Genomic DNA, 27,298 nt, shown 5'->3' on the forward strand with positions numbered 1-27,298 from the left:
CATCATTGAAAAATAATTAAATTTCTTGCAAGTCAGGATGTGTTTCATTATTGAAAGTCACTTCAAATTGGATTGCGTATGCAAAAGTTATATATAAAAAAATACTATGCAATAGTTAAAATACAAATATTCAAAATAAAAAATAAAAACTCATCTACAGTAACATTCAAGAATTTTGCAGCTAACGACACTCAGAACAGGTTTGCATGATGTGATTCATGAAAAAAATATTCTCCAGAACTGTGCAGTTACAGCTCAGAAATCATTTCTCATAATTAACTTGTGCTGATAATAATTTAGATTTAAATATATATTTAACAAAAATTAGCCCAAAGCAATCTTCTTAAAAAAGGAATGTAGTACAAGATAATATCAATATGTTCAATTTTCTTTGCTAATATTCCAATAATTTATTAAATTCTTTAAATTTATGACAATATTATAAAAGATATGTTTTAAAAATCATCTAAAAAAACTGCATAAACTAATATGAAAATAATCACTATATTTGAATAAAAGAATATGTAGAAAATCAATTTTTTGGTAAAAGCTAAATTTGAACTAAAATTTAAAAAATATATTTTTTTTACCCAAGTCAAAACACAAGTCAGAAGTTATATTAAATCATATGAATAAATTTAGAAAATATTTGAAAATGTAATAACATTTGCTTTTTAAAATATTATTTTCTCAAAAATATATTAAAATAATATTTTTTTATTTTTAAAATTATTTTTGATATTAATATATTAAAAAATATAAATAATAATATTTAAAAAAATCAATTTTTTTTAGAAATACTGTTTCTACGGAATTCAAAACTGCCACTTAAACTTGCCAAGAAATAGTTCCCTTGTACAGTTAACAAGACTCGTTTAACGTGAAAAGCAGGAACCGAAGATTTGATGAATTTGCTCAGAAAAAATGAATTACCAAGGGAACTGTATAATAAAAAATTATCTAAAAGCAATTCGTTGCCTTCACTGCGTAAGATGTGTTGATGCAATTCAAACACAAATTCCAACTTTTCGAAACCCAATAATTATATCCCAAAATAATGTTTCTCTAGCAACGAATAGTGGTGCAGTGATTCAAAAGGATATGCTACCACCTATGCTAAACAAATCTGGTTAAAATGTCACTGTTCTTCATTAATATTAATAGAGAGCGCGCCAAAGCCAGGGAGGCGAGGAGAAAGAAGCGTGGAACATCCAGTGCCAAAATCAATGGATAAGTCCCCAGTGCCTCTTTTTTTTTTGTTCTATGGTCCAAAATCATAAAATGAGATCAAATTATTGAGCAACAAGCAAATCACAAACATGCTATGCGAGGTTTGTGACTCGGTTCCATATCTAAAACATTGAATAGGGGATGCAATCCATCATAAAATGGTAAATAGCATAAATCACACTTCCTTTCAAATGAAAGTGTTTTGCCTTAATTGAAAGCAACTGAAAAGGAAGTATTCTCATGAGTCGAAAGTTCCATTTTACATCAATTAAAACATAACTTTATTTCAAAGGATAACAGGAGCATCAACTCCTTTAACAAGGTTCAATAGCATAATGTCTCCACGTTCATCTTGCACAGGCGCCTAGGGTTTCTTTCAAAAGGTGCAGGAACTTATGCCTTCACATTTTATCTTTTGTGCCAAAGGTGGACTCAAAAGTTACTGTGATTATGCCTAACCATAAAGAAGATGATTCTGGCCAGAATGACTTGCACAAGACAGAGCAAACCAACTCCATTTGCTATATTCCACTTCAGATTTTTAATGCTGTGCAAATCAATCAGCTCTTCCCCTTGAGAGAAATGAGGGGTGTTAAAACTCATTAAGCTTTCATGAAAATCTAAAGTTCACAAAGGTTGCAGTAAGGCTTCAGGCTAATAATTTCACAATGTCTTGCATTGCTCAAAAGAAAATGCATTGCAAACAGAAATTGTGGACAAGTCAGCACACAGCACAAGGATAGACATATGATGCCAAAAGATGGTAACAATTTTGGATTAAGTAGAATAGTAAGAGAATTGGTTGGTATAGAACCATGGCAATTGTGTTCACCTTAATTGTTGCAGAAGAAGAATGGTTTACATCAATTCTCACAGGAACAAAATTCCAGAGTCAAACCACCCCTTCAGATATACATTGTCATTCTAGGTGAATTCTCATGTTGAAATCTGTAATGATGAATTCCCAATAAGATATTCTATTTTGCATTTTAGATCTTTTGATAATGTTGCAGCCTTTCTTTATTTTTTCCAATTTTTGTTGGGCGAGGGGAGGGGAGGCTTGAAAACGATTTTCAGGAATTTAGTCTTAATAAACTGACCAGGATTCAACCTTATCAAGTCTTGGTCATAAGTCAGAACAGTGCTTGTTCAAGAAAAAAAAAGCCAGAACAGTAACACAATGCCAATCTATGGGGTGTGACTAAATTCACATACCTTGTGAGGTGGAGTTCCTGGTCTCAAAATGTTGTTGCCAAATCCGCCTTTGCCTTTCTTCTCAGAGGCTCTAAGGATTTGAAAGGAACAAGTCAAAGTATCATCGACACTCATCATGGCGCCAGCATTATCGAACTCACCACAGTAATTTGGTGCAGAGAATATTGTGACCAGCTGCCGCTTTGCAAAAAACTCATAACCATCTTCAACAACCTATTGATCACACTCATTCCCACAAACCGGATAGACATTAATTAAGCACTTCATGATGCTAACAAAAGGATTTCCATGCATGGCTCATAACAAATAAGCACATAAAGACACACTCAGAGAGTAAACTAGCAGGCCAAATAACAATGAAGACCCAATTTTTTTATCAAGCCTAAACACATGAAACAAGCAAGAACAAAAAAGGAAACCATTAAGCTAGCAAACTCTACAAGTATAAAATCTTTTTGCACATGAACAGTAAAATGCATGCCCTGCATCGCCAAGGCCCTTTTCATACAGCTAGAAATCAAAAGCATGAGGAGAAACACGAATGAAACACAAATATTACTAAGTGAAGTGATAGGGCATGCCCTGAGCATGCATAAATGTGTGCACTGGCATAAACACACATGATTGATAATGATGTGATCAATCCCATCTATTCTACTTCACAAGTTTCCCGGGAGGTTTGACATGCAAAATTCTGCTGATAGAAATTTAGAAAGTCATTCACATGTCTGCAGCTTTCACTAAAACAGTGAACGATAAATGTGATTCTTGGAGATAGTCCACCCAAAAATGACAGGAATCGAAGTTGGATCAAGAAAGTTTCAGGCTTTCAGCACAAATGCACCAATGCTAAAGTATAAGGGTTAATTTAACTAAAATTACCTGATGAGCTCGGCAAACAAGATCAAGGTCCTGTTTCCGAAGAAATTCAACAACCTTGTCAGCCCCAAATGTGTATGACACACCCCTGTCATTCTCTCCCCAGCCTTCCATATCTTTATCCGGGTCAGCCCACAATAGATCACATAAAAGACCATGGTCCGGCACATCAATAGGGCGAGCAAGATTCCTGATCTGATCCAAGTTCTTCAACTCAGGAGACAATCCACCATGCATGCAAAGGATCTTTTCATCTATAAGAGCAGCCACAGGCAGACAATTAAAGCAGTCAGTGAATGTCTTCCAGACACGAACGTTAAACCTCCTCTTGCACTCATCATAAAACCCATATATACGGTTGATGGAAGCACATTCATGGTTGCCCCTAAGAAGGAAGAAGTTCTCCTTGTATTTGATCTTGTATGCAAGGAGGAGGCATATTGTCTCTATGCTCTGTTTGCCACGATCAACATAGTCTCCCAGGAACAAATAATTTGCCTCAGGTGGGTAACCACCATACTCAAACAATCGTAGAAGATCCGAGAACTGACCGTGAACATCACCTGCCATACTGGTTGTTAATGTATAGAAAGCCTATAGAAATTATCTGCAGTATTAGATTCCTTATATGTGACAGATCAAGAAATGAAACAAGTCAATATAGATGATATTCTATTGCCAAGTTAGGTATGAAACATAACTTTCTAAATCTCTCTAGTCTATTAACCCATCACCAATACAGTAACAATAGAAAACAAAACCAATAATAATAATACTGACAAATAAGGCACAACAAAAAGAGTTCCCTCCAGAGTTCATTTATACCATTAGGCATTGGAGACAGAGTGATGAAACCATGAGCTCTACCTCCCTGCCACACCATAGCTTCTTATATGACAAACTATATCAATTGTCATTATAGGAGACAAGATTCAATGTTGAATGACCATCAAGACCTACAGGCACTAGAACCCTGTAGCCAAAATAAAATAACCAACCAACTAGTATCGATTCGCCACATCATCAATGAAATTATCCTTTCAAGATGAACGTGGTTGATCATCTAACTTTAAGCAAAATTCAAGCTGAGAAAGGAAAAAATTATCTTGCTTGACAAGTATCACTGAAATCAAATTATTCTCCATTTTATTCCTCTAAAATAAACTTTAAGAGTTTTACAAATGTGTTTACTTAAAGGTTGGAACCAAATCATACAAGAAAAGAGGAGATTGATTGATACATTCAAAACAAGAAGGCAGTAGGCTACCTTTTTTGTTTCAATAAAATATTTGTAAATCTCTTGTAATTAGAAATCATCTATGTGGAGGTTTTTGAACCACATAAATCCGAAAAATCAACTCGAATTACAACTCTCATCTACATCTTCCTGTAAGGCTAAGAGCTTGTATTGCGGTAGCAAAAGGGGATCGTGAGTATTTCAGGTTTCTTACAAGATTTGTAAATATCTTGTAATTAGAAATCATATATATGGAGATTTTTGAACCACAAAAATCTGTAAAGTCAAGTCATATTACACCTCTCATTTAAGGCTTCCAGTAAAGCTAAGAGCTTGTACCACGATAGCAAAAAGAGAATCATAAGCATATTCCAGGTTTCTTAGAAGACTAACAGCCTGCGGAACGGGCAACTCAAAAGCTATAGCAGCAAGAATTTAATTTAACAACGGTGATGGTAAGAACTGATAAAGGCTGATTCTTGACCTTTACTCAGACAATTTGATGCAATAAATTACATTTATTTCACCTTAATCGCATTACATAAAATAAAAAATGTATTCCTTTCCGAGGACAAGGCTATCACCACCTCCCACCTCCCCAAAACAGACCATAAAAGTTTTAGAAAGGCTCCTGCTCAAAGCATGCATGCATTGTCATGGCTATACAGTCCCCAAAGACCTAGAAAAAGGCAAAGCTGTGTGTTTTATATGATACCAGTCAATGCTAACAAGTATGCAACTCCTTGCAGTTACCATCAACTGAACGTAAGACCAACACTATCCCTTCCTAAAAGAAGTGTTATTAACTCAATTCAGATCCCAAGCACTTACTTGAAGCCTACATACTCTGCTATGTGTCACAGTATCCCAATAAAATCCTAGGCAGAGAGATCGAAGAGTAGGGAAACTTACAAAGGCTAAGCTACCAAAATTCCTCAATGACTGTCCATAACATAACCAAAACAAACCATCACAAGACAGTCATGGAATATCTACATGGAACACGCCCTGCCTAAGGCTCCAGCAATTGTCTAATTATTTGTTTACATTTGTTTCCCTTCTTGCCAACCATAACAGAAGAGAGGAACATGACAGCTAAAAAAATTAGATAAGATATATCTCACGTCATAAACACAATTACAGGGACAACCACTGCCTAAGTCATTCATTCAATTCCAGTAGTTTTAGCATCATGATAAATTAAAAACCACCCTCTACTCGCACTGATTACATGGATACCAATCACTAGTTATACAAAAAACAATCACTCACACGGTTACTATCCTAACTACCATACTCTCTAATGATCCCATGACGCAACTTCCATTCAATTAACACATACTACCTCTTCCAACAACCAAGCAACTCACTTGCCATTCGCCATCCAGGTAGCCAGCTTATAAACAACACAAAGCCAATAGTCCATTCAATTAATACATACTACGTCTTCTACCAATCAAGCAAATCACTTGCCATTAGTCATCCATGTAGCCAGCTTATAAACAAACACAAAGCCAGTAGTCATCTCAGAACTACAAATATTCAATGATGTTTAAAACATTTCCTATTGAATGCTCCTGTCTTACATTCTTAACTTATGTCTCCACAAACTATTACAGAAAAAGAATCGAAGTTCACATCCCTGATCCTCCTTTTATCATCTATCAGGAAAAAAAAAACAATTATTCACCTGCTCGCTTTCGCAGCTATTTTCTTACCGGCGTGAATATTCCATTCTATTTGTCCACAAATGAGCTCTAAAACTACTTCTCAAATTTCACATAAATAAGTTCAAATTCACAATATATTAAACCAAAAAAAAACAATGAAAAACTGAAAAGAGAAAGAAAAAAGAGCAGACTTTTCCATTTCTTTACCACAGATCTTAATAGGTGCTTCAAGCTCGAGAAGATTTGGCTGACTAAGAAAAACCCCCTTAGAAGCCAAACAAAGCTGCTTGATTTCCGCCTCAGTCAAATGAACTTGTTTCGTCGTCCTCCCATTCTTCGCTTCCACTAACCGCCGTATTATGTCGTCAAGTAAACTCTCGTCCATTAAAACAAACCCTAGCAAAAAACAAACCCTAGCAAAAGCTGCAACCAAAACAACTCTCCCTCGCGATAAAGATTTCTTTGCTTTCCTTAAAGTGACAAAAGAGATTGCGGCGTTAAAACTAACGGCGGGATATGTGAGATTCTGGCAGTGGACAGTATCAGTGGGTAAGGTTAGTGGCGGCTATTTTCCCGCTTGGCGTTGACAGACGGAGTTAGAACAAAAATGATATTTACTGATGATTCGTGTTTTTTTTTGAAAAAAAAAATTATATTAAGTTTTATATATAATTTTAAATTTTTAATATACTAATATCAAAATTAAATCTTAAAAAATGAAAAAAAATATTGTGTTAATATATTTTTAAATAAAAATATTTTAAAAAATAACTAAAAAATTACAAACAGTAGTTATTATGGTAGATGAGGAGCCCAAGAAAAGTTGAAAACTAGCCAGGTTTTATTGTTTAATAATTCAAAAAGATTTTGAATTTGTGATGAGATTAGCCCATCCTTTCAATTCTATTGAAGTCAAAATTATGAACCCAAGAAAGACGCGTGGCAGACGTTGATTAGCTGAAATCTCAATCAAAGTTTGACAACTGGCCAAATTTGATCTAGACAGAAATTGGAAACTTGGATGACACTTGAAGGAACTAGCTATACCCTAAATATTAGAAATCCAGTCGTTTTTCTTTTTTGTTGTCTGTATTTTTTATTAATTAGATAATTGAATTCTCATTATTAATTTTGAATTCAGTTAAGTCAAGTGTTGTCGTTTTATAATGCATTGAATCATACCCATTTGATTTAGATTTAACATGGGAGGATTTCAATTATCATATCTACAGCTTTAAATAAAAAAAAATGAAAACATAACCGAACTAATTTAGAATATTTTTGCCTTTTCTTTTCTGTATTATTATATATTTAAGTGGTAATTTTTTTATTTTATTTTCAAGTATCATTACAATTGTACTTGATACATGGGTAAACTTCGATTTTTTTTTCCTTATAATTTTATCAATATTCTGCTTTTACTCTTATAGTTTAGATTTTTTTAATGTTATCGTTTTGATGCTATCCCTTAGTGTTAAAAAGTCTACTTCAAAAATTTTATTTATGAGTTTTTCTAGGTTTTTAGTTATTTGCTGTGAGATGTCATGACATGTATCATATATGTGAACTTGAGAGGGCAAAATGAGAAAAGAGAGCAGAAGTAAAACAAAAATATGAAAAAGTTGGCTTTGTGTTGGTTATTTAGTGGCAAATAGGAGAAAATGAAAATATTTATAAACTCTTGGGAAGAGATGGAACATTGTTAAATTTACAAGGCAAAATATAGGTTTTTTCCTTGATATATATATAAGAAAAAATATTGATTCATTAAAAAAATAGATGGAATCCTTCACATTTAATTAAACTAAAAAGATCAGTTCTTAACAAATCTATTGTCGAAGTATGAAATTAAAAAAAATCAACTTTAAAAAAGCAACAAAAAAAACTTGAGTCAACTCGAGTTAACTTGTTGAATCTACCACTCGATCGGTGAAACAATGATAATTTCATTAAAAAAAACTATGCTTTTCTAGAAACACAAACAAAGCGAAAAAAATATTCATCCCATCATAATCCAAAAAATTTTTATTAGTGTATGATTTTTTAAAAAATAAAATCTTTGATTTTGATTTTATTTAAATGAAACAAAAAAATCTCTTAAGGAAAACTCTTTAAAGATGAGCCTAAGAGTCTGGTCCTAATGGACTAGTTTGTGGGCTCAAAGCAAGGGCAAGCATGTGCGCCTGCCCCGTTTAAATTTATTTTTTCACTTAGTTATGCAAACGACATGTTATTTGTCTAACTAATTTTTTTATAGGTGATGCAGACGTTATGTTGTCTATCTCTTCGATTCTCGATGACTCTCAAATCATTGAAAAATCAAGGTTGGGGTTTTTCAACCCCCAAAGTTCATTCTCTCTCTCTTTTTTTTTTACCCAAAAACACCTACAATCATAACCTAAAAACCAACATAAACCCTTTAATTCCTTTAAGCAACAAAAAAAATTGGTCAAAAAATGAGAAATTAACCTGAAATTCAAAAATTTACTAAGGTTCGATCTATTTTTTCAAGTCATTTTAAGGCAAAATAATACCTAAGCTAAATCCCTCTCGTCGAATGGAACCTGTGGACACCAAGACCGAACTTTTTTATGGCCAGAATTGGTGTTAATGGTAACTTTCTCTTTTTATTGCTATAATTCAACAACATTTCTCTCTCATATCCCTAACCAGGGAATAAAAACAAGAGAAATGAAGTTTTGTACTAACATTAAATTTAGAAATCTTGAGAGATTGAAAATGTATCATTGGAAAAGTAAAAGGACAAAAGTAAACTTTCTTGTGCAAACTTTAAAACGGTCACTCATTTTACTTGTTCTTTTCACCTTAGTCCTCTGTATTTAATTTTGTATTCCTTAATAATTTAACTTAAATTGGCCTTAGATTTGGTTTTGGAATAGTGAACTTGAAAAAAAAATTGATGGGAAAAAAGATTGTGAACAATGAATTCATGGTGTTTTACGAGGAAATCAACAATGCATTTTGAACAATGAATCCCCCTCCCTAATTTTGTTAATGTGGATGTTCTTCATTTGTACATGTCCATTTACACATACACACATTGAAAAAAATAGAAACTAAAGGTGAAGGAGAAGTTATTATAGCTCAAGACTCAAACTACTATTAATTTGAATAATGTAAAGACAATTGTTGCATGACAATTAAACTTTTAAACTAGATATTTGGCTCAAGGTGGTCTTTTCATCATAATATAAATGTTTTTTACAAAATAAATAGGGTTAGATTAGTCATTTATTTTTATTGCACGGTAAAATTACTAATTTAACTTTATAATAAAATAACCTAATGCCTAATACTCGGGGAATTTTTTGTATTTTCAATTTTTAAGAATAATATAATCATTTTGATGTCCTTAAAGACAAAACCAACGAAACTCCAACTCAGGGGTTGTTTTGTTATTTTACATTAGTTTTATTATAAATTTTAAAGGTACTCATGGGTATTGTTGTAAGTTATAGTTATTAAATATAATAAAAAATCATTGGTATGTGCAATGCATGCACTAGTGTGTGGACGACCCCCGAATTATTTGTGCGGTGTAAGAAAGGTCGTATGACCCTCTATCACCGCCTTTTAGGGTAGCTTTTAGAAGATCTTGGCTCCCCTAATGCAATAAGACAATGTAAGTGTAATATTCCACATCGGGGGGTGAGAAGTTGATAGCTGACTTTACTAGTAATGTTGGATGCTAACTTGTTAGACGCGTTTTAGAGTCATACGTAGCCACCAAGAACAAAACCGTGAGGGCAGTAAGGCAAAAAAGTGGACAATATCTGGCAGGTTGGGTCGGGTTGTGACTTTTGATATCAGAGCTTATCTCACTAGCTGTCCGGTGGTGCCGACGGGGTTGTCGGGCTCCTTAACGAGGATGGATTGTAATATCCTATATTGGTGGGTGAAGAGTTGATAGTTTACCTTATTAGTAGTGTTGGTTACTAACTTGTCAGACGCGTTTTGGGGCCATACGTAGTCACCAAAAACAAAACCGTAAAGGTAGTGAAGCTCAAAGCAAAAATATCTGGTAGGTTGGGCTGAGTTTTGATTGTATGCCTCTAACAAGCATCTAATTTGGCTATAGTGATCGTTTCTTTTTATATTTATATAACAATGAAATTACTAAATTATAAAGGTATTTTATTGATCAAATATTTCTATAGAATTCATGCAAAATAAACTCCCCTTAACCCTTTTTTTTATAATTCTGTAATAAAAATAAATGCTAATTATTGTGATGTTATGTGAACTATAAAGATTGACATGTAACTGGAAATGAAGCGCAAAATGTTGTGCTTTGAAAAATAAATTCAAAACCACCTTATTTTTTTTTTTTTAAGAAAGAATAAAAAAGACAGAAGTTTCCATCCTTCATGATCTTCAAAATTCCACCATTTGAGCCACCTAGTTTCCTTTCATTTACAAATTCAATAGGATAAATCCACTTCATAAAGCACAAGACTTAATTACGCCCGCTCAACAAACCCAGACGTCATGGATTAGGCTGATGTTATTGTCATTGGTTATGAGTATATTTGTTTTATCTTTTAAAAGTGTTTTTTTTAATTATTATTATTATTATTTATTTTAAATTAATTTTTTGATATTTTTATATATTTTTGATATGTTAATATTAAAAATTATTTTTTAAAAATAAAAAATATTATTTTAATATATTTTTAAATAAAAATTACTGTAAAAATCAATCATTTTCATATTGCTAAAAATACATTATCACTATCAATCATATTAACCTATACATAACTTACACTATGCATAATATTCTTATAAAAATGATGTGTAAGTAACATATGGTATTATAATTTATCAGATAAATAAATTATCAAACCACTTTATTGAATGTTATTTATTTTAATAATATTTTCCACTAAAACTTTTACCCTATGTCAACAAATTCAATTTGAGGTTTTTACCCGTTCTGAAAAAAAGTTTCAATTTCTCAAAAAATATTTGAAGATTTTTACTCGCTAGAGTGAATCTTATTCATAAAATAAAATAAAAAAAATGAGGAGGAATATCATGAATGCCTCAATCAACAACTTGATTATTATTGTGATAATGGTGTTTTATGTTTAAAAATATATTAAAATAATATTTTTTATTTTTTAAAATTTATTTTTAGCGTTAGTATTTTTATAACCCAATCTTTTATTTTATTTTATTTTTGGTGAAATAAAAAGAAAATGAAATGAGAAATGAAATGAAAGAACAAAAATTAGAATTTGGATCAAGACAACACAAATTGAAAGTTTTCAGAGTTAATTAGGGTGGAATTATAACTTTTAAAGTTAATTTTGGTAGGAATTGAAAGAACTGATAAATTTAATGACTTAATTAAAACTTTGAATACGTTTAATTAATGATATCAAGAGTTTAATTGGAGAATTGATAAGTTTTGGGACATAATTGAACTTGAAATTAGTTTAATTAATGAAATCATGAGCTTAATTGAAGAAATATCAAAATTTGGGGTTGATTTAGAACAAAATTGCAAGAAATTAAAGTTCAATGATCAAAGTAAAAATGAGGGAGTATTATAGGGAGTTTAATTGATTTTTCCAGGGGTAATTGTGAAAAAATTAAAAGTTGAAGAGTCAATCAAGGACTAAATTGATTAAATTGGAAGACAAGGACTGTTTTGTACAAGACACCGAAATGCAGGGGTCTAATTACAATTGTGCCTAGGGGTCCGCTTAAAAAAATTTTAAAACCTCGAGGACCGAATTGAAAAACGACCGCTCCATCACAAAAACAACGTCGTTTTCATTTCCTTTCTTCATCTTCTTCCTCTGGAAACAGAGGAGGCCCCTTGCGAAGGAAATACCAATTGCCACCCAGACAAGCAACTCACACCCACAACTTCCATCACCAGTTTCTTAGTTTGTTGTCGTTTCCTTCACCGCCATAACTGTTGTGCATTCCGGCTCCTCATGCGCGGACCGGTGGTGTACTGATAGTTGCTCATATGGAGGGTAAGCACACTGACACAATAATTTACGTGGTTCGGCAAATCGCCTACATCCACGGGAGAGAGTTCATATTATTTAGAGATAGAGAAAGGATACAATAAATACATGGAGGAGGAGGATCACTCAACTCCCAGCTCACACACTCTGCTGCATATGGCAGCAGCTCCTCTTTCTCTTCTTCTCTTCACGTTCTCACACACTCTCACTTCTCTCATATTTGCTCTCACATAATATGCCTCCTTTATAGGCATTTCTTAGCAACTTTCTCCAGCAATAGCAAGGGGACAATGGGTCCCGAAATCATGCCACTAATTGTGGCATTAGTGGTGCTTCCACTAAGCCACAATTAATGGTAGGTTATTGCCACTAAATGGCAATATCCTAACAATAACAAGCTATTGAGGCGTGGAGGAAACCACTACCAACAATGCAGCAATGATAGGACTGTAGGTGTTCCAATCCAACCACAACACGAAGTCTCAAGCTCCATCTCCACGTGAAGATCAGTGTCCGGGGAAGATAAATATCAGTTTTGAGCAAGAAAAGCCTATAAAAGGCAGAGGACGCAACGAATCCAAGGGGAAGGGAGAACAAAAAAAAACAGGGGAAGAAGAAAGCCAAATAGAAAAGAGACTGAGAGAGAAGTGACTAGAGGAGCAGGAACGAAGAGAACAAAAGGAAGCCAAAGACAGAGGCTTCACCCGCGACAAGCGCCTGTCGATTCTTTGTCCAAGACGTCTGCCAAAAAAAACCCTGGTAAGCAATCTTTCCCTCCTTGCAAATTTAATTCACTCTTTGGTGGAGCAAGCATGCGTGAACAGTTCAAGCACGCTTGCAGAAACAAAATCAACTGGTTATTGGTTTGAACCAGTAACCAGCCCGAGCTGGCTGGATCTGGCTCAATTTGTGCAGCTGGGCTAGATTAAGCCCAGTAAAATAAGTGTGGGTTGGGTCTGGACTTTAGGCCCAACAAGCCCAAATTATTGTGTTACCAAGGGTGTGTTCGACAAAACACATCATTGTGCTCTTTTCATGTATTTTATTCCTTTTTTATTTTGATATCTAGCCAAATGAGTCTCTTTTTGATATTTGACAATTCTGGAAATACTTGGGGATCTTTGTTGGTTTATTTGTGAGTCCCTCGTGCTTCGTTTTATTTTTTTCTTTGCATTTTGTATTTTTCTGCTATGTGCTCGACTTGTAGATCATTATTGTTAAATGCATAAATGCAAATTTGTTGTGTAATGTTATTTTTTAAATTTATTTTAGTCTAAAAAAAACTAATAATAGAAAAATGGTAAACAAAAAAAATGGGGTAGAAATTTTTTTCATTGAAAATTTAATTTTTTGCAAACTTATTTATTGACATTAAAATCATGAATATTGTATATTTTTTGGGTTTGTGTAATATTTATCAATGTCAGAGTTAAAAATATTTATAAGAACTGTTCACTGACATCAGAATCAAGAACATGATAGGAAGAATAAAAAAAAAGGGGTGAACAAATTCCTAATAATTTTAGGCAAAACCAACAATGCAGTCTGTCTCAGAGAGAACGTTTAAGTGATGATATCATCTTTCCTTTCGCGTAACCAGTCCCGTACCATAGAATCTTTGTTGACCAATTAGGGTTCATAGTGATTATAATACTTGATGACGACTTTTCGAACTAGACATTTCCCTTTAAAAAACATGTCAGATATCTGTCTTTTTTCAATCAAGAAATTTTAAGTAGTCGTCGCGATGTCCCGGATATGATAAATATATCAAAAAAAAATTTAAAATATATAAAAGTATTAATTTAAAGTAAAAAAAATAAAAATAAAAATAAAAATAAAAATATTAAAAATAGACTTAAAATCCAAAAACAAACAAAATCTAATGAAGTCATTTCACGTTTCCATAAATGAACGTTAGAGGATAATACGGTAAATCTACCAGATTAAACAACTTTCCATTGGTCACAAACTTCAAAAAAGTTCCACCGTTTTTACTTATCGAATCCACGTGAAAAAACCACAGAGACTAAACTACCCTCAAACAACAAACTCTGGCGTTGTGGATTAAGCTGGCCAACGTTATAATTACCATACCGGAATATACCCAAATCGACGGGGACCATTTCAAAATAAATCACCTCACCAAATCCCGAAAACTATAAATACTTCTCATTCTCATCCAAATTTCTTGCCCTAATAATAGCCCCCGTGCCCAAACAAACCCCTCCCTCTTTCCCCCAGCCGCAACCATGCCTTCCCTATCCAAACACCTCCTTTCCCTTCATCTCCCCTTCAATTCCTCAATTCTCGTCATCAACTCCTCAACACGACACCGCTTTCGCTAATTTATTGTTAATTATACGGCGGTGATGGATGCGTCGGTGGAGGTGAATTATCCGGTGGATGTTGTTGTTGCGGCGGCGAAGAAGAAAAAGAAGAATTTTGTTATGGGATCTGATGAGGTGTTTGGTAGACATAATAGTAATAGTAATAGTAATAATAATAGGGTTTCAACGGTTGCTGTTAAAGAAGTTGAGGTTGAGGAGTCGATTTTAGTTAGCCCTAGAGTAGCTGATGCTGCTTCGATTCAGCAGTGCAGCTCTTTGTTTGCTCAAAAAGGTTAGTCTTTTGCCTTTTTTCTTGTGAATTTTTGAGCTTACACAAGAATTGTGTTTTTTTCCCTATACTTTCTTGAATTCTTTGTTTTTGAATTTAAATTTTGTTCTTGTTATATTTAACTGTATAATCATTTCTAGCTGTAGATGCGATAACTTGTTAAGGAATTGATCGGTGAGGGATTGAAAGGGAGAAACTAGTTAAAGATTTATTGTGGGGAACAGGTCTGGATCTAGTCAAGCATGTGGTAGACTCGTGGATTGTAGAAGATGAATGTTCGGTGAACGAGTGTGAGGTCAGAGAGGCTGCTATATTGGGTGCTTGAGCTTGATTTTCAGTTTTGTATTGTTAATTAGCTTTTAAATGCATCATTAAGTGTGTTTTAGGGTTAAAATTATTGTATTTCAAATTAAATTAATATAAGCTAGGTTATCATGTGGATGTATAGTCTGTTATCTATCAGTTCAACATCCGTGGCAGATGTGCTATAAGTTATAACCCTTAGAAGCTTCTAGAACTGGGAATATAGTTAAAGAAGTGGTTATGGGGAGTGATAATTAAAGAAAAAGCCAATTTTGGATGTTTTGTTTTGCTAACATTAAAGCTTTGTATTAATTAAGATTATGATGTATTTATCATTTGTGGCTGCTTGCGTGTGCGGGTGTGTGGTCTTTCTCGGTGGTGTAATGTTCTATTAACCATTGTTTGGCAGATGAAACGAGCTCAATCACCGCTTTTGAGTCAACTTCATGGGAGAGGGTTTTACCTTTGGAACACTGTGAGCAAGTAATTCAGATGCCTAGCTTACCTATTAGAGACATTTCTGAACAACTCCATTGTGTTGGCTCAAATGGGCCTTCATGGATTCCTAGGCCTGAAGAAGTGCAAGTGCAAAGAAGAGGAGGGAAAATGTCAAGAAGTAGCAGTGGTTGCTCTAAGAGACCACGATTATCTCCATCGGAAGATTCCACCGGCCCAGCTGTTGTTGACAACTCAAAGGAATCATCTGATAAGCTAGGTTCAAATCCAACCAAGAGTGACTCTCATGGTAAAACCCTTTTCCCTGGTATAAAATAACCAGTTGACCTGAAGTATTTTTCTGTCTACTTAAGATGCCACTGGCGGAAGCTCCTTAAAATGATTTTCGTAGTTGTGGTCATTTTATTAACAATTATAATGTTTTCTTGTACATACATGTTTAATGCTATATTCATATAATATGGCAGCTCTTCACCTAATATGATGGCTGCCTGTGTCTGCAAGCTATGGTGAATACCTAGCAGGATTCCTATAAGTGTGCATTTATTTCCTCGTTGTATTGCTTGCAAAACGCACACACAGAGAGAAAGCAGTTTTGGAACTGCAGCATACCTTTTCTCTAAATCGATATTCTTTCGCTGTCTTTTCTTTTATAATTCATGTGTTACTTAAGTCAAAATCTGAATTGTGCCAGGATGAATTCTCAAAATGATCTTGGATAGATTTAATCTTTCCATATCACTTACAACTGCTGGCATCACTGAAATTCGATTGTAGCACTTAACAATAACCTATCATATGTTCTTCTATTATGTGCAATTTATTACCGTGTGTATAAGAATATGCAACAGTACATATTGATATAAAAGCTGTTGGCCAGCTCAATCCTTATACTGTTGTGTGGTTTATATATCTAATGTACATTTTAGAAAAAACTCAATCGGCAAAACAAAAGAACAACTTTGGCAGCAAGCGAGGTGAGAGGAGACACTCTAGAGTTACTGTGAAGACTAAATATGATTCCTTCTCTGTTAAGGCGGGTTTGTCAAGCTTTGGTTCAGCTGCTGGAGGGAACAGCTTTTTTGGTATGATACAGTCACGTGAATATTTTGCTTTTGTTTTATGATCAGTTTTGATTGACAATATGCGTAAATTCTGTAATTGTTGCCTCAACTTATTCTATGTTACATCCATGCATACAAATTTAGTTTTCATACATTAGAGATATATGCCAAATCAACCTTCTAATATTTATGCAATTAGTGTAATGTTGATATTTTTTTATGCATGATATAGAATTCAAATTAATGAGGTTTGCTTGAGACTTATTTGGCAAGTTTTTGAAAGAAACCCATCAATTTGGGGTGAGGGAGCGGGGAGCATCAGGATGTTGTTGAAGGCACAAATCGAGTCTATTGCCTCTTTCTTTCCTAGTTTGAAACTGCCCTAATTTCCTGCTGCTAGTCTGGTTCGCTGAAGTTGTGTGCTGTCCTGTTCTGGTGATGAATGGACAATTGATTTTCAGTTGCCATCAGTCTATGAGATTTAACCATATGATTCATAATTTCACAGATTTTGCTTCTTCTTTTTTGCGCTTTGAAGATTATGCCTCTTATCTTCACTTTCTGCAATACTTTTTTTTGTCTGCTTCTATGGCGCTGGTAACTTATTGTGCTATGTATCTTCTCGTTAGGTAGGTTTGCATGAAACTCATGTGTTTATATTTGGATATTAATCTCAGGACTATGTGGTTTGAAGGCGGATGTTCATGACATCACAAAGCCTGTAGATGATATATCATTGAATGATCTTCTCAATGGCACTTATGACTGTCCCAGCTTAGGCAAAGACAAGGGGAAGAAAGCTGCAAATACGACTGAAAATTTTCTGCATTCAGTTAGAAAAGCCTGCTCAGTTCTCCAGTTCCCCAGGCCTGCACAGTTCCAGAATTTTGCCGAGATGGATGTCTGTTCCAGTGAGAAAATGCCCACATGCCCATCTAACTCTGTTTCTATAGTGGAAAATGGAGATTCTTCAGCAACTAATATATCTTCTTCGTCTAACAAGGTTAGTTTAATGAAGTTATTGGATGCAAGAGAAGGTAGACAAGCATGGCTTAGATGAGAGTCTAACAGCTCACTTAATAAGTAGCTGTAAACTCTTCCTCTCTCTACCCATCCCTAACACACAAACACACATAACTATTCACATTTTCTTTCTAAAATCTTATTATTAAATTTCAAACTTGAGTCACCTCGAGTGTCATTTTACTCCCGACAATATCCATTGGAAATCAGTTTGTAGAGCTGATTGAATTTTGGGACGACCTGTATTCAATTCTGTGTGATTTTTTAAGTCTTTAGGCTCAAATGAAAGAAATGTTTTGGTATGTTGTCATCTTACACGCGAGTGTTACTTACCCTTTGTAGATACAGGATTCTTGCAACAGGCCTGAAACTCCTGCTAATTTGCTTGATTTTTCGTTTGACCAACCTAAAGATACTTTGGAACATTTGGCACTTCCTCCACCCAAGGATCTGGAGTCCTTGCTTCTGGATGCAACCAAGCATGCTGCATCATCGAGGCATGTCCCTGATCCACGTCCAGGAAAGACAACATCTCGCCGAGCTAGCTTGCCAGCTTTTCCCTGGTCACACACTTTCAGTGGGCACTCCAGAACTAATTCTGATTCAGTTAAATGTTTGCCAAGTAGGAGTACATGCCAAGGTAGATGGGTAAGAATAAGAGACAGTTTCAATTCTCCTGGGTCTGCCTCTGATTGCTTTATGAACTTGGAGTCTCTTGCTTATGATGAGACCTTAGTTCCTTCACAAGGACCAAAGTTGGCTGTTGTAGGAAATAATGTTGATTCATTGAAACCTTGTTGTGGGTGGAGCTTGTCATCATCACTGGCTTCTATAACATCCCATGCTCTGTTAGGTACAGTTTCTTGAAGGGCTAGTTTTTTGAGATGGTCTTTTCAGGCTATTATTAACAAAGATACATGCAGATCTTTGAAATACCACTAATTGGGTCATTTTTCTTCCAATTGCAGAATCTGAAGTTGACATAAAGTCTGAAGGAAAAGGTAAAATATGAAGATACTGGATAAATTTGTTTTCATTTGATTTGAAATACTCAGCTGCCATTTTGCAACTGTGTGTTTGATGTCGAGTAACTAATTTATGAGTTCAATGGCCTGGATGCACGCGCTCTTGGCATTAAAGACCTTGGTTTGATTGCATAATCATTGCTTTTTAATGTGTATTTGTTTTTCGCGTGTTTTTCCTTCTGTCTTACAGATGAACTTTGTCCGATACTGTTGGAGGCTGCTAAAATCTTGTATGGCATTGCCACTCAAATGGCGAGGCAAAACCAAAATGGAATATCAAGGTGCCCTGAGAAGCTCTCACAAAAGGCTATGAAAGCTCGCAGGACAAAATCAAACGAGAAACGTGAAGATGTATCTGCAGCATCAACTTCGTCAATGGGTGGTGTGGACCAGATAACGCGCTCAAAGAGGCCTAAACTCTCAACAATTGGGGACAAAAAGGATCATGGTCATATCAACGGTCTTGGGAAAGGGGCAATAAATTGGTCTACTCCAAAATCTAGTAGATCATCTCCCAATAAATCAATTGGAGACTCAATTGCAGAAAGTAGACATTCTGCTGCTTACATCTTAAAGCAAGCGTGTATGATGCCCCCACCTGCAAAAGTTCTGCACAGGACTTACAATGGTCAGCAAAAGGTTCGTAAATAGATGCAGATGGATTGAAACAGAGAATGTTGGGCAGGGCTGATATTTAAGATTCAGAAGCCCCTTCATTGTAATCAATTCATGTAATTCATCAACACCGCTGTTGGGCCAGCCAAACTGTGCTGGACAGACGTGTACATATTGTGGGATTGTTGTATGGGTTTTTAGACTGTAGGCGGACGGGATTTGTTGTTAGGGTTCATCTCGAGGGATGAACAACAATGTTGTACCATTAAGGACAGTAGTTGTACTTTACAGCAGGTAATTCTTTGCCTTGTGTAAAGCATTTCAATGAGGCAATAGGAATTTCAGCTCTTTTCCCTGTTTGACTAGTTGAAGTTTTTATGAGAAGCTGATCAGTTGACGTTGAATTTTTGGAGAACCACTTGTATTTTAAAACGAAAAGAGTTGCCAGCGGCCTATAGTGCAAAGAAACCTGTGGATGTTCTAGGTGAGATCTGGTTAATAATCTGAAGTCCTATGCAAAATAATATTTAGATTCAAATTCAGTAGAGACATGATGCACGATGGTTCCAGGCAAGATGTCGTCTTGCAATATATTCATATCACTCTCAGATCACGGGGACGTGGCTCTGATAGCAGAGCGCTCGAGATGTACGGGGATCAAAACCCGCATCTCTCCATTCTTCACGCACCCAGAAGCTTTGGTGGAAACTGAAGAGATTAATTTGTGCACTTCTTATCGAGTCCTGTACACTGAAGAGAGTAATTTGTAGACCTGTTATTTTCTATCCCAAAAGGAAAAGCTTAAGATTGCTGGTATTACTTGCAGCTTTGAAAAGGCTAGACTGTTTCCTTTTCCTTTTCCTTTTCTTTTTTGACTGTAAAAGAAGGATAGAACCATTCTTTCAAAAGAACGTCCCCGGGAATTTAGAATGACACTTTAACTGCCACAACCCCATCTCATGTTCTTTTTTCAACTTTACATTTCATCAATGGAACAGAGAGAGAGAGGGAGGGCAATTCCTTTCATCAGATCAGAAGACAAATGGGAATTAACTGTGTTTTTTTCTTAATCTTTGGAGCCAAGATTGATTGTCGCCTCAATAATAATCACCACTCATTCATATTTCTTTTTTTAACCGATCAGTGCTCCTTGGGACGTCTATTTCCTTAACATTGTGGCAAAACATATGGACATTCATATCTTGCATTCTCATTACAAAGACTAATTCCTAGCCCAAGAAAAGAAAAGAAATCAAAATTAGGAAAATATTTGATCCAATATGAGAACTAAACCCATGGCAAATCCAGGATCAAATCCCGGCTCTACATTCAAAACAAAAACCTCTACCCCATAAGAAACACCTCCAACTATAGCTTCTTTCCTCTTGATCTCTGCCAACACCTTTCTTGATCCATCTAACACTTTGCATGATCTATGCGTATAAGAACCTTCGATCACAAACGAAGGTCTTTTATCCGAGGATCCTCGAAAAACATAAGCAAGTGCATTGTGATTGGTATTCTTCCTGACACACCAAATTGGATTCTTTGATAATTTGGTTCTTGCGCAATGGTTACCTACTTCACCTTCATAGACAAGCCAGCTATCAATTCGTACTCCAAGCTTCTGCAATTATAATAATAATAATAAAAAAAACAAGTTTTAAGACGAGACCGATATATCTTAATTTGATCCGTCTTTATAGGGTCCCAGACTCCCAGGTTCGAGTTCTGCCCTTTATTAGCCTAAAGAACTCAAAAACGAATAAAATGCGAAAATAAAAGGGCTAATTACCTTACGTCGACGCATTGTGAGGATTGATTTTCCTGAGCCATCCATAAGAATGAGTTCCTCAGGACGATCAATGTAATTATCAACGCGATAAACTAAATCTCCACAAGAATTGATAACTGTAAACCCATTGCAACTGATTAAGAGTGACTTTCTCCACACTGTTAATAAAGTGCACTTGCCATCAGTACTAATCTTGTTCTCGACCTCCTCGGTCTCAGCAACTGGCTCGTGATAATGTTCTTGATCATGGACTGATCTTGACAAAGATTTCAGGAAAAATATCATCTTCAATATAGTGGTAGTAGTCTTCGCTCTTGAACCTTGAAGAGACATTTATATAAGCCACCTGTAGAATGTTTGAATGGCTGTCTTGTCTGTGTTGTGATTTTGCTTGCTAGAAAGGAGACCTGCGCGTGTATGGCGCGTTGCTATTGTGGGGTTTCCTTGTAAGAAAAGGAAAGTTTAACTAGTTTTTCCCTCTTGGAATTCTAAGGCCCAATCCAACAAGACTTTACCCAACTAGTAATGCCTCGTCAGTTAGAGTCTTGATTACGAGATTAATAATTTCATTTTAATCTTCAGCGTTAAGATTTTGATTGGACTGCATATGTTGGTGCAGGAAGATGTGACACGTTTGTGCTGCCATTGTTGGTCTCCAAGATTCCAAGGTTCATCCTGTACGAAGTAGAGTTAGGCATTTGTATTTTAAAAAAAAATAAAAAGACTTGTATGCATATGCACATGGGAGTTGATGATGAATTCCAAGGAAGTTGTTTATTATGTGATATGGGATTTTGATGAACATTTTGTATTCTCATCCATCGGTAGTTGAATTCTGATTAAATTTTTTAATGGTAATCGATCTATAATTATTTGTATCTAGCTTTATTGCATTAAAATAGATGCTATGTTATTAAATAATTAAAAACAATATCACATTATTAAAAACTCTCTCTCTCTCTCTCAACTTACTATTTTTCTCCATCTTTAGCTTGGTCCCTTCCTTCCTTTAAACAAACTCAGTTAGAAAGGTCACGTGTGTTTTGATTTCAAATATGAAAATATAAAAAATAATTTTAAGCATAAAAAATTGAATTTTCACAAATCTTTGTTTGGGCCATATTCTTAAACATGGTTTACATGTACAAATCTCTGTTTGAACCGCACTCCCAAACATTTTGTTTTGATATAATAAAAAATAAAAAAAAATTAAATCAAAGTTGTAAACTTAGGTTAATTTAGGATCGAATTTGATGGTTTGTTTTAGTCAACTCCGTATGAGGTACTCATGGTGTTGAGAAAAAATCTGAACGCTAAATTGATGCTTGATTTGGAAAAATTACATTAGATCTTATTGATTTAGAATAATTAAAGGTTTATTTCCTTAGTTGGCTTTGTATGGGGTCCTTGTGTTATCGAGTAAATTACGACACTCGGTCGATTATTGATTTGACAAAATTACATTATATTTCATTAATTTAGAACAATTGAAGGTTTACAGACCGAATTTGAAATTGAAACATATGTTGAAAGACGGGGTTGAACAAAAAAGGGGTAAATGGCCGACGCGTGTGGGAAAGGCCACTGCAATTAGGCGGCACGTGTTATGAACCCTAAACTTTAGAGATGATGGAGACGACTACATTTTGGCTCTTATAACCCATTCTTCTTGGGTTAACTCGGGTTGATCTTGGTCAATGTAAAAATAAAAATGGTTATTATCATAGTTTTAAAACTCGACTATAAAGGTCAGCCTAAGAAAAAACTCGGGTCACAGATCAAGTTGACCATTGATTCGAGTTAATGTAAGGATAAAAATGATTATTATCATAGTTTAAAATTGACCATTGACCCGGGTCAACAAAAGAATAAAAATAATTATTATCATAGTTTTAAAACTTGACTTGAGGGTCAGCTCAGAGTTAGGCCTGGGTCACGAGTCGGTTTGACCATTTACTTGTGTCATCGTAAGGATAAAATGATTATTATTATTTTTTTAAAACCCAACACTAGAGTCGACCCATGGCCAAGCCTAGATCACAAATCAAGTTAACCATTGACTTGAGTCAACATAATGATAAAAATAATTACTATCATAATTCTAAAATCCGACTCAAGGGTCGACCTAGGACTAGGTCCAGGTCACAAATTGGGTTGACTATTAACGTGGATCAACGTAAGGATAAAAATGGTTTTAAAACTTGTCCAGTGGATTGACCCAGGGAAAACCTGAGTAACGAGTTGGGATGGTCAACCCAGGTTAATTCAAGATGATGTTAGAATAAACATGGTTATTATCATTATTTTATAACTCGACTCAAGGGTCGACTCGACACTAGGTTCGAGTCACGGGACTTGATAGGTTAACCTGAGTTAATTTGAGTCAATTCAAGGATAAAAATAATAATTATTATAGTTTTGAAACCAAACTTAAAGGTCAACGTCTAGGGGCAAAGCCAGGGTCACGGGTTGGGAGGGTCAACCCGACTTGATCCAAGTCAATATATGAATAAAAATGGTTATTATCATAATTTTAGAACCTAACTCGAGAATCAATTCAGGGCATAGCCTGAGTCATGAGTTGGGAGAGTTAACCCAAGTTGACCTAAATTTTTGTTTAAAAAATCAAAGCAACCTCATTTTGACAAAAAAAAAATTCAATGAATTCTTTACCTATATTTTATCTTGGTTGACCGAGTCATAGGTCGATCTGGATTTTTGACTGAGTCAGGTTGGATCAATCATTTCTCTATTTTTTTTAAGCCAAACTGGTCCAGGCTCCAGGTCAGTTGGATCCTGTTCAATGTCTACCAAATACAAAATAAAGACAAATTATCTAGTTTAGTCCAAAGCACACTATACACAAGATAAGATAATTATTTGTCTAGTCTTGTTCAGTATAAGCCGATCAAATATTGTCTGACATACCAAATACTACCCTAAATATTTGAGAACACAAATAAATAGATTACATGTTTTCCTTATATCAATATAGTGGTTTCATTATTATCTCTCAAAATCAACAATATAAGGTTTCTATTGAAAGCCCGTTTAAAAGTGAGTTTCAACTTGCTTTTCATCAAAATTTGAATTTTTTATGCTTCAAATTAATTTTTTAGTATTTTTTTATTGTTTTGATGTGTTGATGTCAAAAATAAATTTTAAAAAATAATTTTTTTATATACTTTTTTTAAAAATTTTACTTTAAAAAATAACTGTTATTACACTTTCAAACATCCTAGAAATTAGTTTTTAATTAGTTAAATTGTCAATATATACGGAGCTAGAACAAGTTTGTTCATTTCAACGTTACCAAGAGGGTCTCCGATAATTGGTGTGTATTTGTTGTCTTGTCACCTTCATTGTCTCGTAATTAAGAAAAAACTAAAACTGCTCAGTGTTTCACTGTGTAAGTCCATAGTGAAACGCTGAGCAGTCTTCTTCTTCTTCTTTTTTTTATTTTTTTAGTTTTTTTTCCCATTTTTTTTCTATTTTTATTTTTTTTCCCATTTCCCCCCCCCCTTTTTTTTTTGTTTTCTATGCCTTTATGGGTTTTTTTTTTGCTTTTTTTTGTGTATTTTTCTTTTAATGAATTTTTTTTGTTTAATTTAGTTTGTTAATGTTAATTTTTTTATTTAGTTATCAAATTTTCATAACACGGATCCCGGGTTTGATGGGTTAACCTAGTTTAATGAGTTAACCCGAATTTTTTTTCTTTTCTTTTTTATTAATAACATATACTAAAATTGTTCAGTGTTTCACTGTACAGTCTACAGTGAAACGCTAAATTGTTTTTTTTTTAATTTTTTTGCTTTTTTTCTTTGTGTTTTTTTTCTTTTAATGAATTTTTTTGTTTATTTTAGTTTGTTAATGTTAATTTTTTTTTAGTTATCAGACTTTCATGACACGGATCTCGGGTTTGACGAATTAACCTGGTTTGACGAGTTAACCTGGATTTTTTTTTTGCTTTTTTTAAAGTTTGACGAGTTAACCCGGAATTTGTTTTTTGCTTTTTTTCTTTTTAATTAATTTTTTTTCGTTTAGTTTAATTTTTTAATATTAAATTTCTTTCTATTTAATTATCAGACTTTCTTGCCACGTATTCCGGGTTTGACGGGTTAACCCGTCTAATTTTTTTTCTATTTAGTTATTAAACTTTCATGACGCGAATTCCAGGTTTGAAGGGTTAATCTGGTTTGAAGGGTTAACCCAGTTAATTCAGATTTTTTTTTCTTTTTCTTCATTAGTTTTTTTCTTCCTGTTGGTTTTTTTTCTTTATTTTTTTTAATTAATCTATTTAATTATCATACTTTTATGACACGACCTTGCAGCCAGACCCACATTCAAGACTCTTGGGTCCGGTATTGTAGTCAGACTCACTTAAACTTGAGTCATGTAAGTTTAATATTATTATTAATATTATAAATATTACTCTTGGGTCAAGCGTTGCAGCTAAACCAAAGGCTCTTGGACATATCTTTGCAAAAAGAACCAACACTCTTAGATCTTAGCCTTTTTTGATATTTTTTATGCAAGAAAAAAAATTAACCCGTGGCGTATGCCTTTATTTTTTTTTCTCTTTTCCTTTTTAAGCCTTTTACTGTGGATTGCACAATACAGTTCACAGTGAAAAAGCTGATGCCTTTTTGTCTTTTTTTTTTTAATTTTTTTTTAATTTAGTTTCTTAATATTAAATTTTTTCTATTTAATTATCTGATTTTCATGACATGGATCCTAGTTTCGACATTAATCCTTTTTTTTTAATTTATTTTATTAATAATAAATCATTTTTCTATTTAGTTATTACACTTTCATAACATGAATTCCAGGTTTAATAGGTTAACTGGGTTGATTCAGATTTTTTTACTTTTTCCTCATTAGTTTTGTTCTTCCGATTTCATCTTTTAATATTGTATGCAGTCCACAGTGAAAAGGTTAAAGCCTTTAGTTTTTTTTTTTTTGCTTTTTTTCATGCATTTCATTGTGGACTGCACAGTGCAGTCTACAGTAAAAAGGTTGATGCTTTTTTTTCTTTTTAATTAATTTTTTAATTTAGTTTGTTAATATTAATTTTTTTTTTCTATTTAGTTATCAGACTTTCATGACACGGATCTCAGGTTTGACGAGTTAACCCAGTTAGTTTATTTTTTTTTCTTTTTCTTCATTAGTTTTTTTCTTCTTATAAGTTTTTTTTCTTTTATTGTTTCTTTTTATTTAATATTTTTTTATTTAATTTAGTTCATCAATATTAAATTTTTTTCTATTTAGTTATCGACTGATGCCTTTAGTTTTTCTCTTTTTTTTCTTTTTTTTTGTTGTTTTTATGCCTTTAACTGTGGACTGCACACTGTAGTTCACAGTGAAAAAGCTGATGTCTTTTTGTTTGTTTTTTTCTTTTTTAATTAATTTTTTTCATTAAATTTAGTTTGTTAATGTTCAATTTTTTTTCTATTTAGTTATCAAATTTTCATGATACGGATCCCGGGTTTGACGGGTTAGCCCAGTTAATTTTGTGTTAACCCGCTAATTTTTTTTTTCTATTTAGTTATCAAACTTTCACGACATGAATCCAAGGTTTGACGGGTTAACCTGGTTTGAAGGGTTAATCCAGTTAATTCAGATTTTTTTCTTTTTCTTCATTAATTTTTTTCTTCCTTTTGGTTTTTTCTTTTTAATTATCATACTTTTATGATATGACCTTGCAGCCAGACCCACATCCAAGACTATTGGGTCTGGTATTGCAGTCAGACCCACTTAAACTTGAGTCATGCAAGTTTAATATTATTATTAATATTATAAATATTACTCTTGAGTCAGGCGTTGCAGCCACACCCAAGACTCTTGGGTGTAGCTTTACAAAAAGACCTAATACTTTTAGATCTTAACTTTTTTTATATTTTTTATGCAAAAACTATTGACCCGTGGCATCGCGCGAGTCATGTAACTAGTTAAATTCTATACATGCACCCACTTAGTCATTGTTGTGAAACTCATCCTGGTATGAGAAGTTTACTTGAAAAATTTAAGGATCAAAACCTAACTTAAATTAAAATTTTAATTAAATCAGATAAGATATTGATTTAGTAAAATTCAATTAAACCAGCCTTTTTTTTAATAATTCAGCGAGTCAACACCAAGAAAAAAAAACAAATGTTATCATTTTAA

General features: G+C 33.9%; 3 protein-coding genes across 4 annotated transcripts; 1 reads left to right on the top strand and 2 right to left on the bottom strand.

The window, feature by feature from the left end:
* Positions 1-1,381: 1,381 nt before the first annotated feature.
* LOC133678176 (serine/threonine-protein phosphatase PP1) lies at positions 1,382-6,834 on the bottom strand. The gene is made up of 4 exons (XM_062100412.1): positions 6,439-6,834; positions 3,328-3,887; positions 2,446-2,658; positions 1,382-1,802 (listed from the first exon to the last, which is right to left on the bottom strand). The coding sequence occupies exons 1-4, from the start codon at positions 6,614-6,616 to the stop codon at positions 1,791-1,793; spliced, it is 963 nt and encodes a 320-aa protein (XP_061956396.1). The 5' UTR covers positions 6,617-6,834; the 3' UTR covers positions 1,382-1,790.
* Positions 6,835-14,407: 7,573 nt separating this feature from the next.
* LOC133678187 (uncharacterized) lies at positions 14,408-19,703 on the top strand. Of its 2 annotated transcripts, none has more exons than XM_062100422.1 (7): positions 14,408-14,855; positions 15,565-15,900; positions 16,541-16,696; positions 17,353-17,678; positions 18,041-18,551; positions 18,667-18,699; positions 18,914-19,703. In XM_062100422.1, exons 1-7 carry the CDS (start codon positions 14,606-14,608, stop codon positions 19,372-19,374), a joined length of 2,073 nt encoding a protein of 690 aa, XP_061956406.1. In that variant the 5' UTR covers positions 14,408-14,605; the 3' UTR covers positions 19,375-19,703. The 2 variants fall into 2 exon arrangements, with proteins under 2 accessions (XP_061956406.1, XP_061956414.1); XM_062100430.1 differs by having other exon boundaries at positions 18,047-18,551.
* Positions 19,704-20,511: 808 nt separating this feature from the next.
* LOC133681181 (protein LURP-one-related 17-like) lies at positions 20,512-21,592 on the bottom strand. Its single transcript, XM_062104347.1, has 2 exons — positions 21,134-21,592; positions 20,512-20,965 (listed from the first exon to the last, which is right to left on the bottom strand). Exons 1-2 carry the CDS (start codon positions 21,464-21,466, stop codon positions 20,597-20,599), a joined length of 702 nt encoding a protein of 233 aa, XP_061960331.1. The 5' UTR covers positions 21,467-21,592; the 3' UTR covers positions 20,512-20,596.
* Positions 21,593-27,298: the final 5,706 nt, after the last annotated feature.

Source organism: Populus nigra, chromosome 1 (genome assembly GCF_951802175.1).
Source record: "Populus nigra chromosome 1, ddPopNigr1.1, whole genome shotgun sequence".
NCBI lineage: Eukaryota > Viridiplantae > Streptophyta > Magnoliopsida > Malpighiales > Salicaceae > Populus > Populus nigra.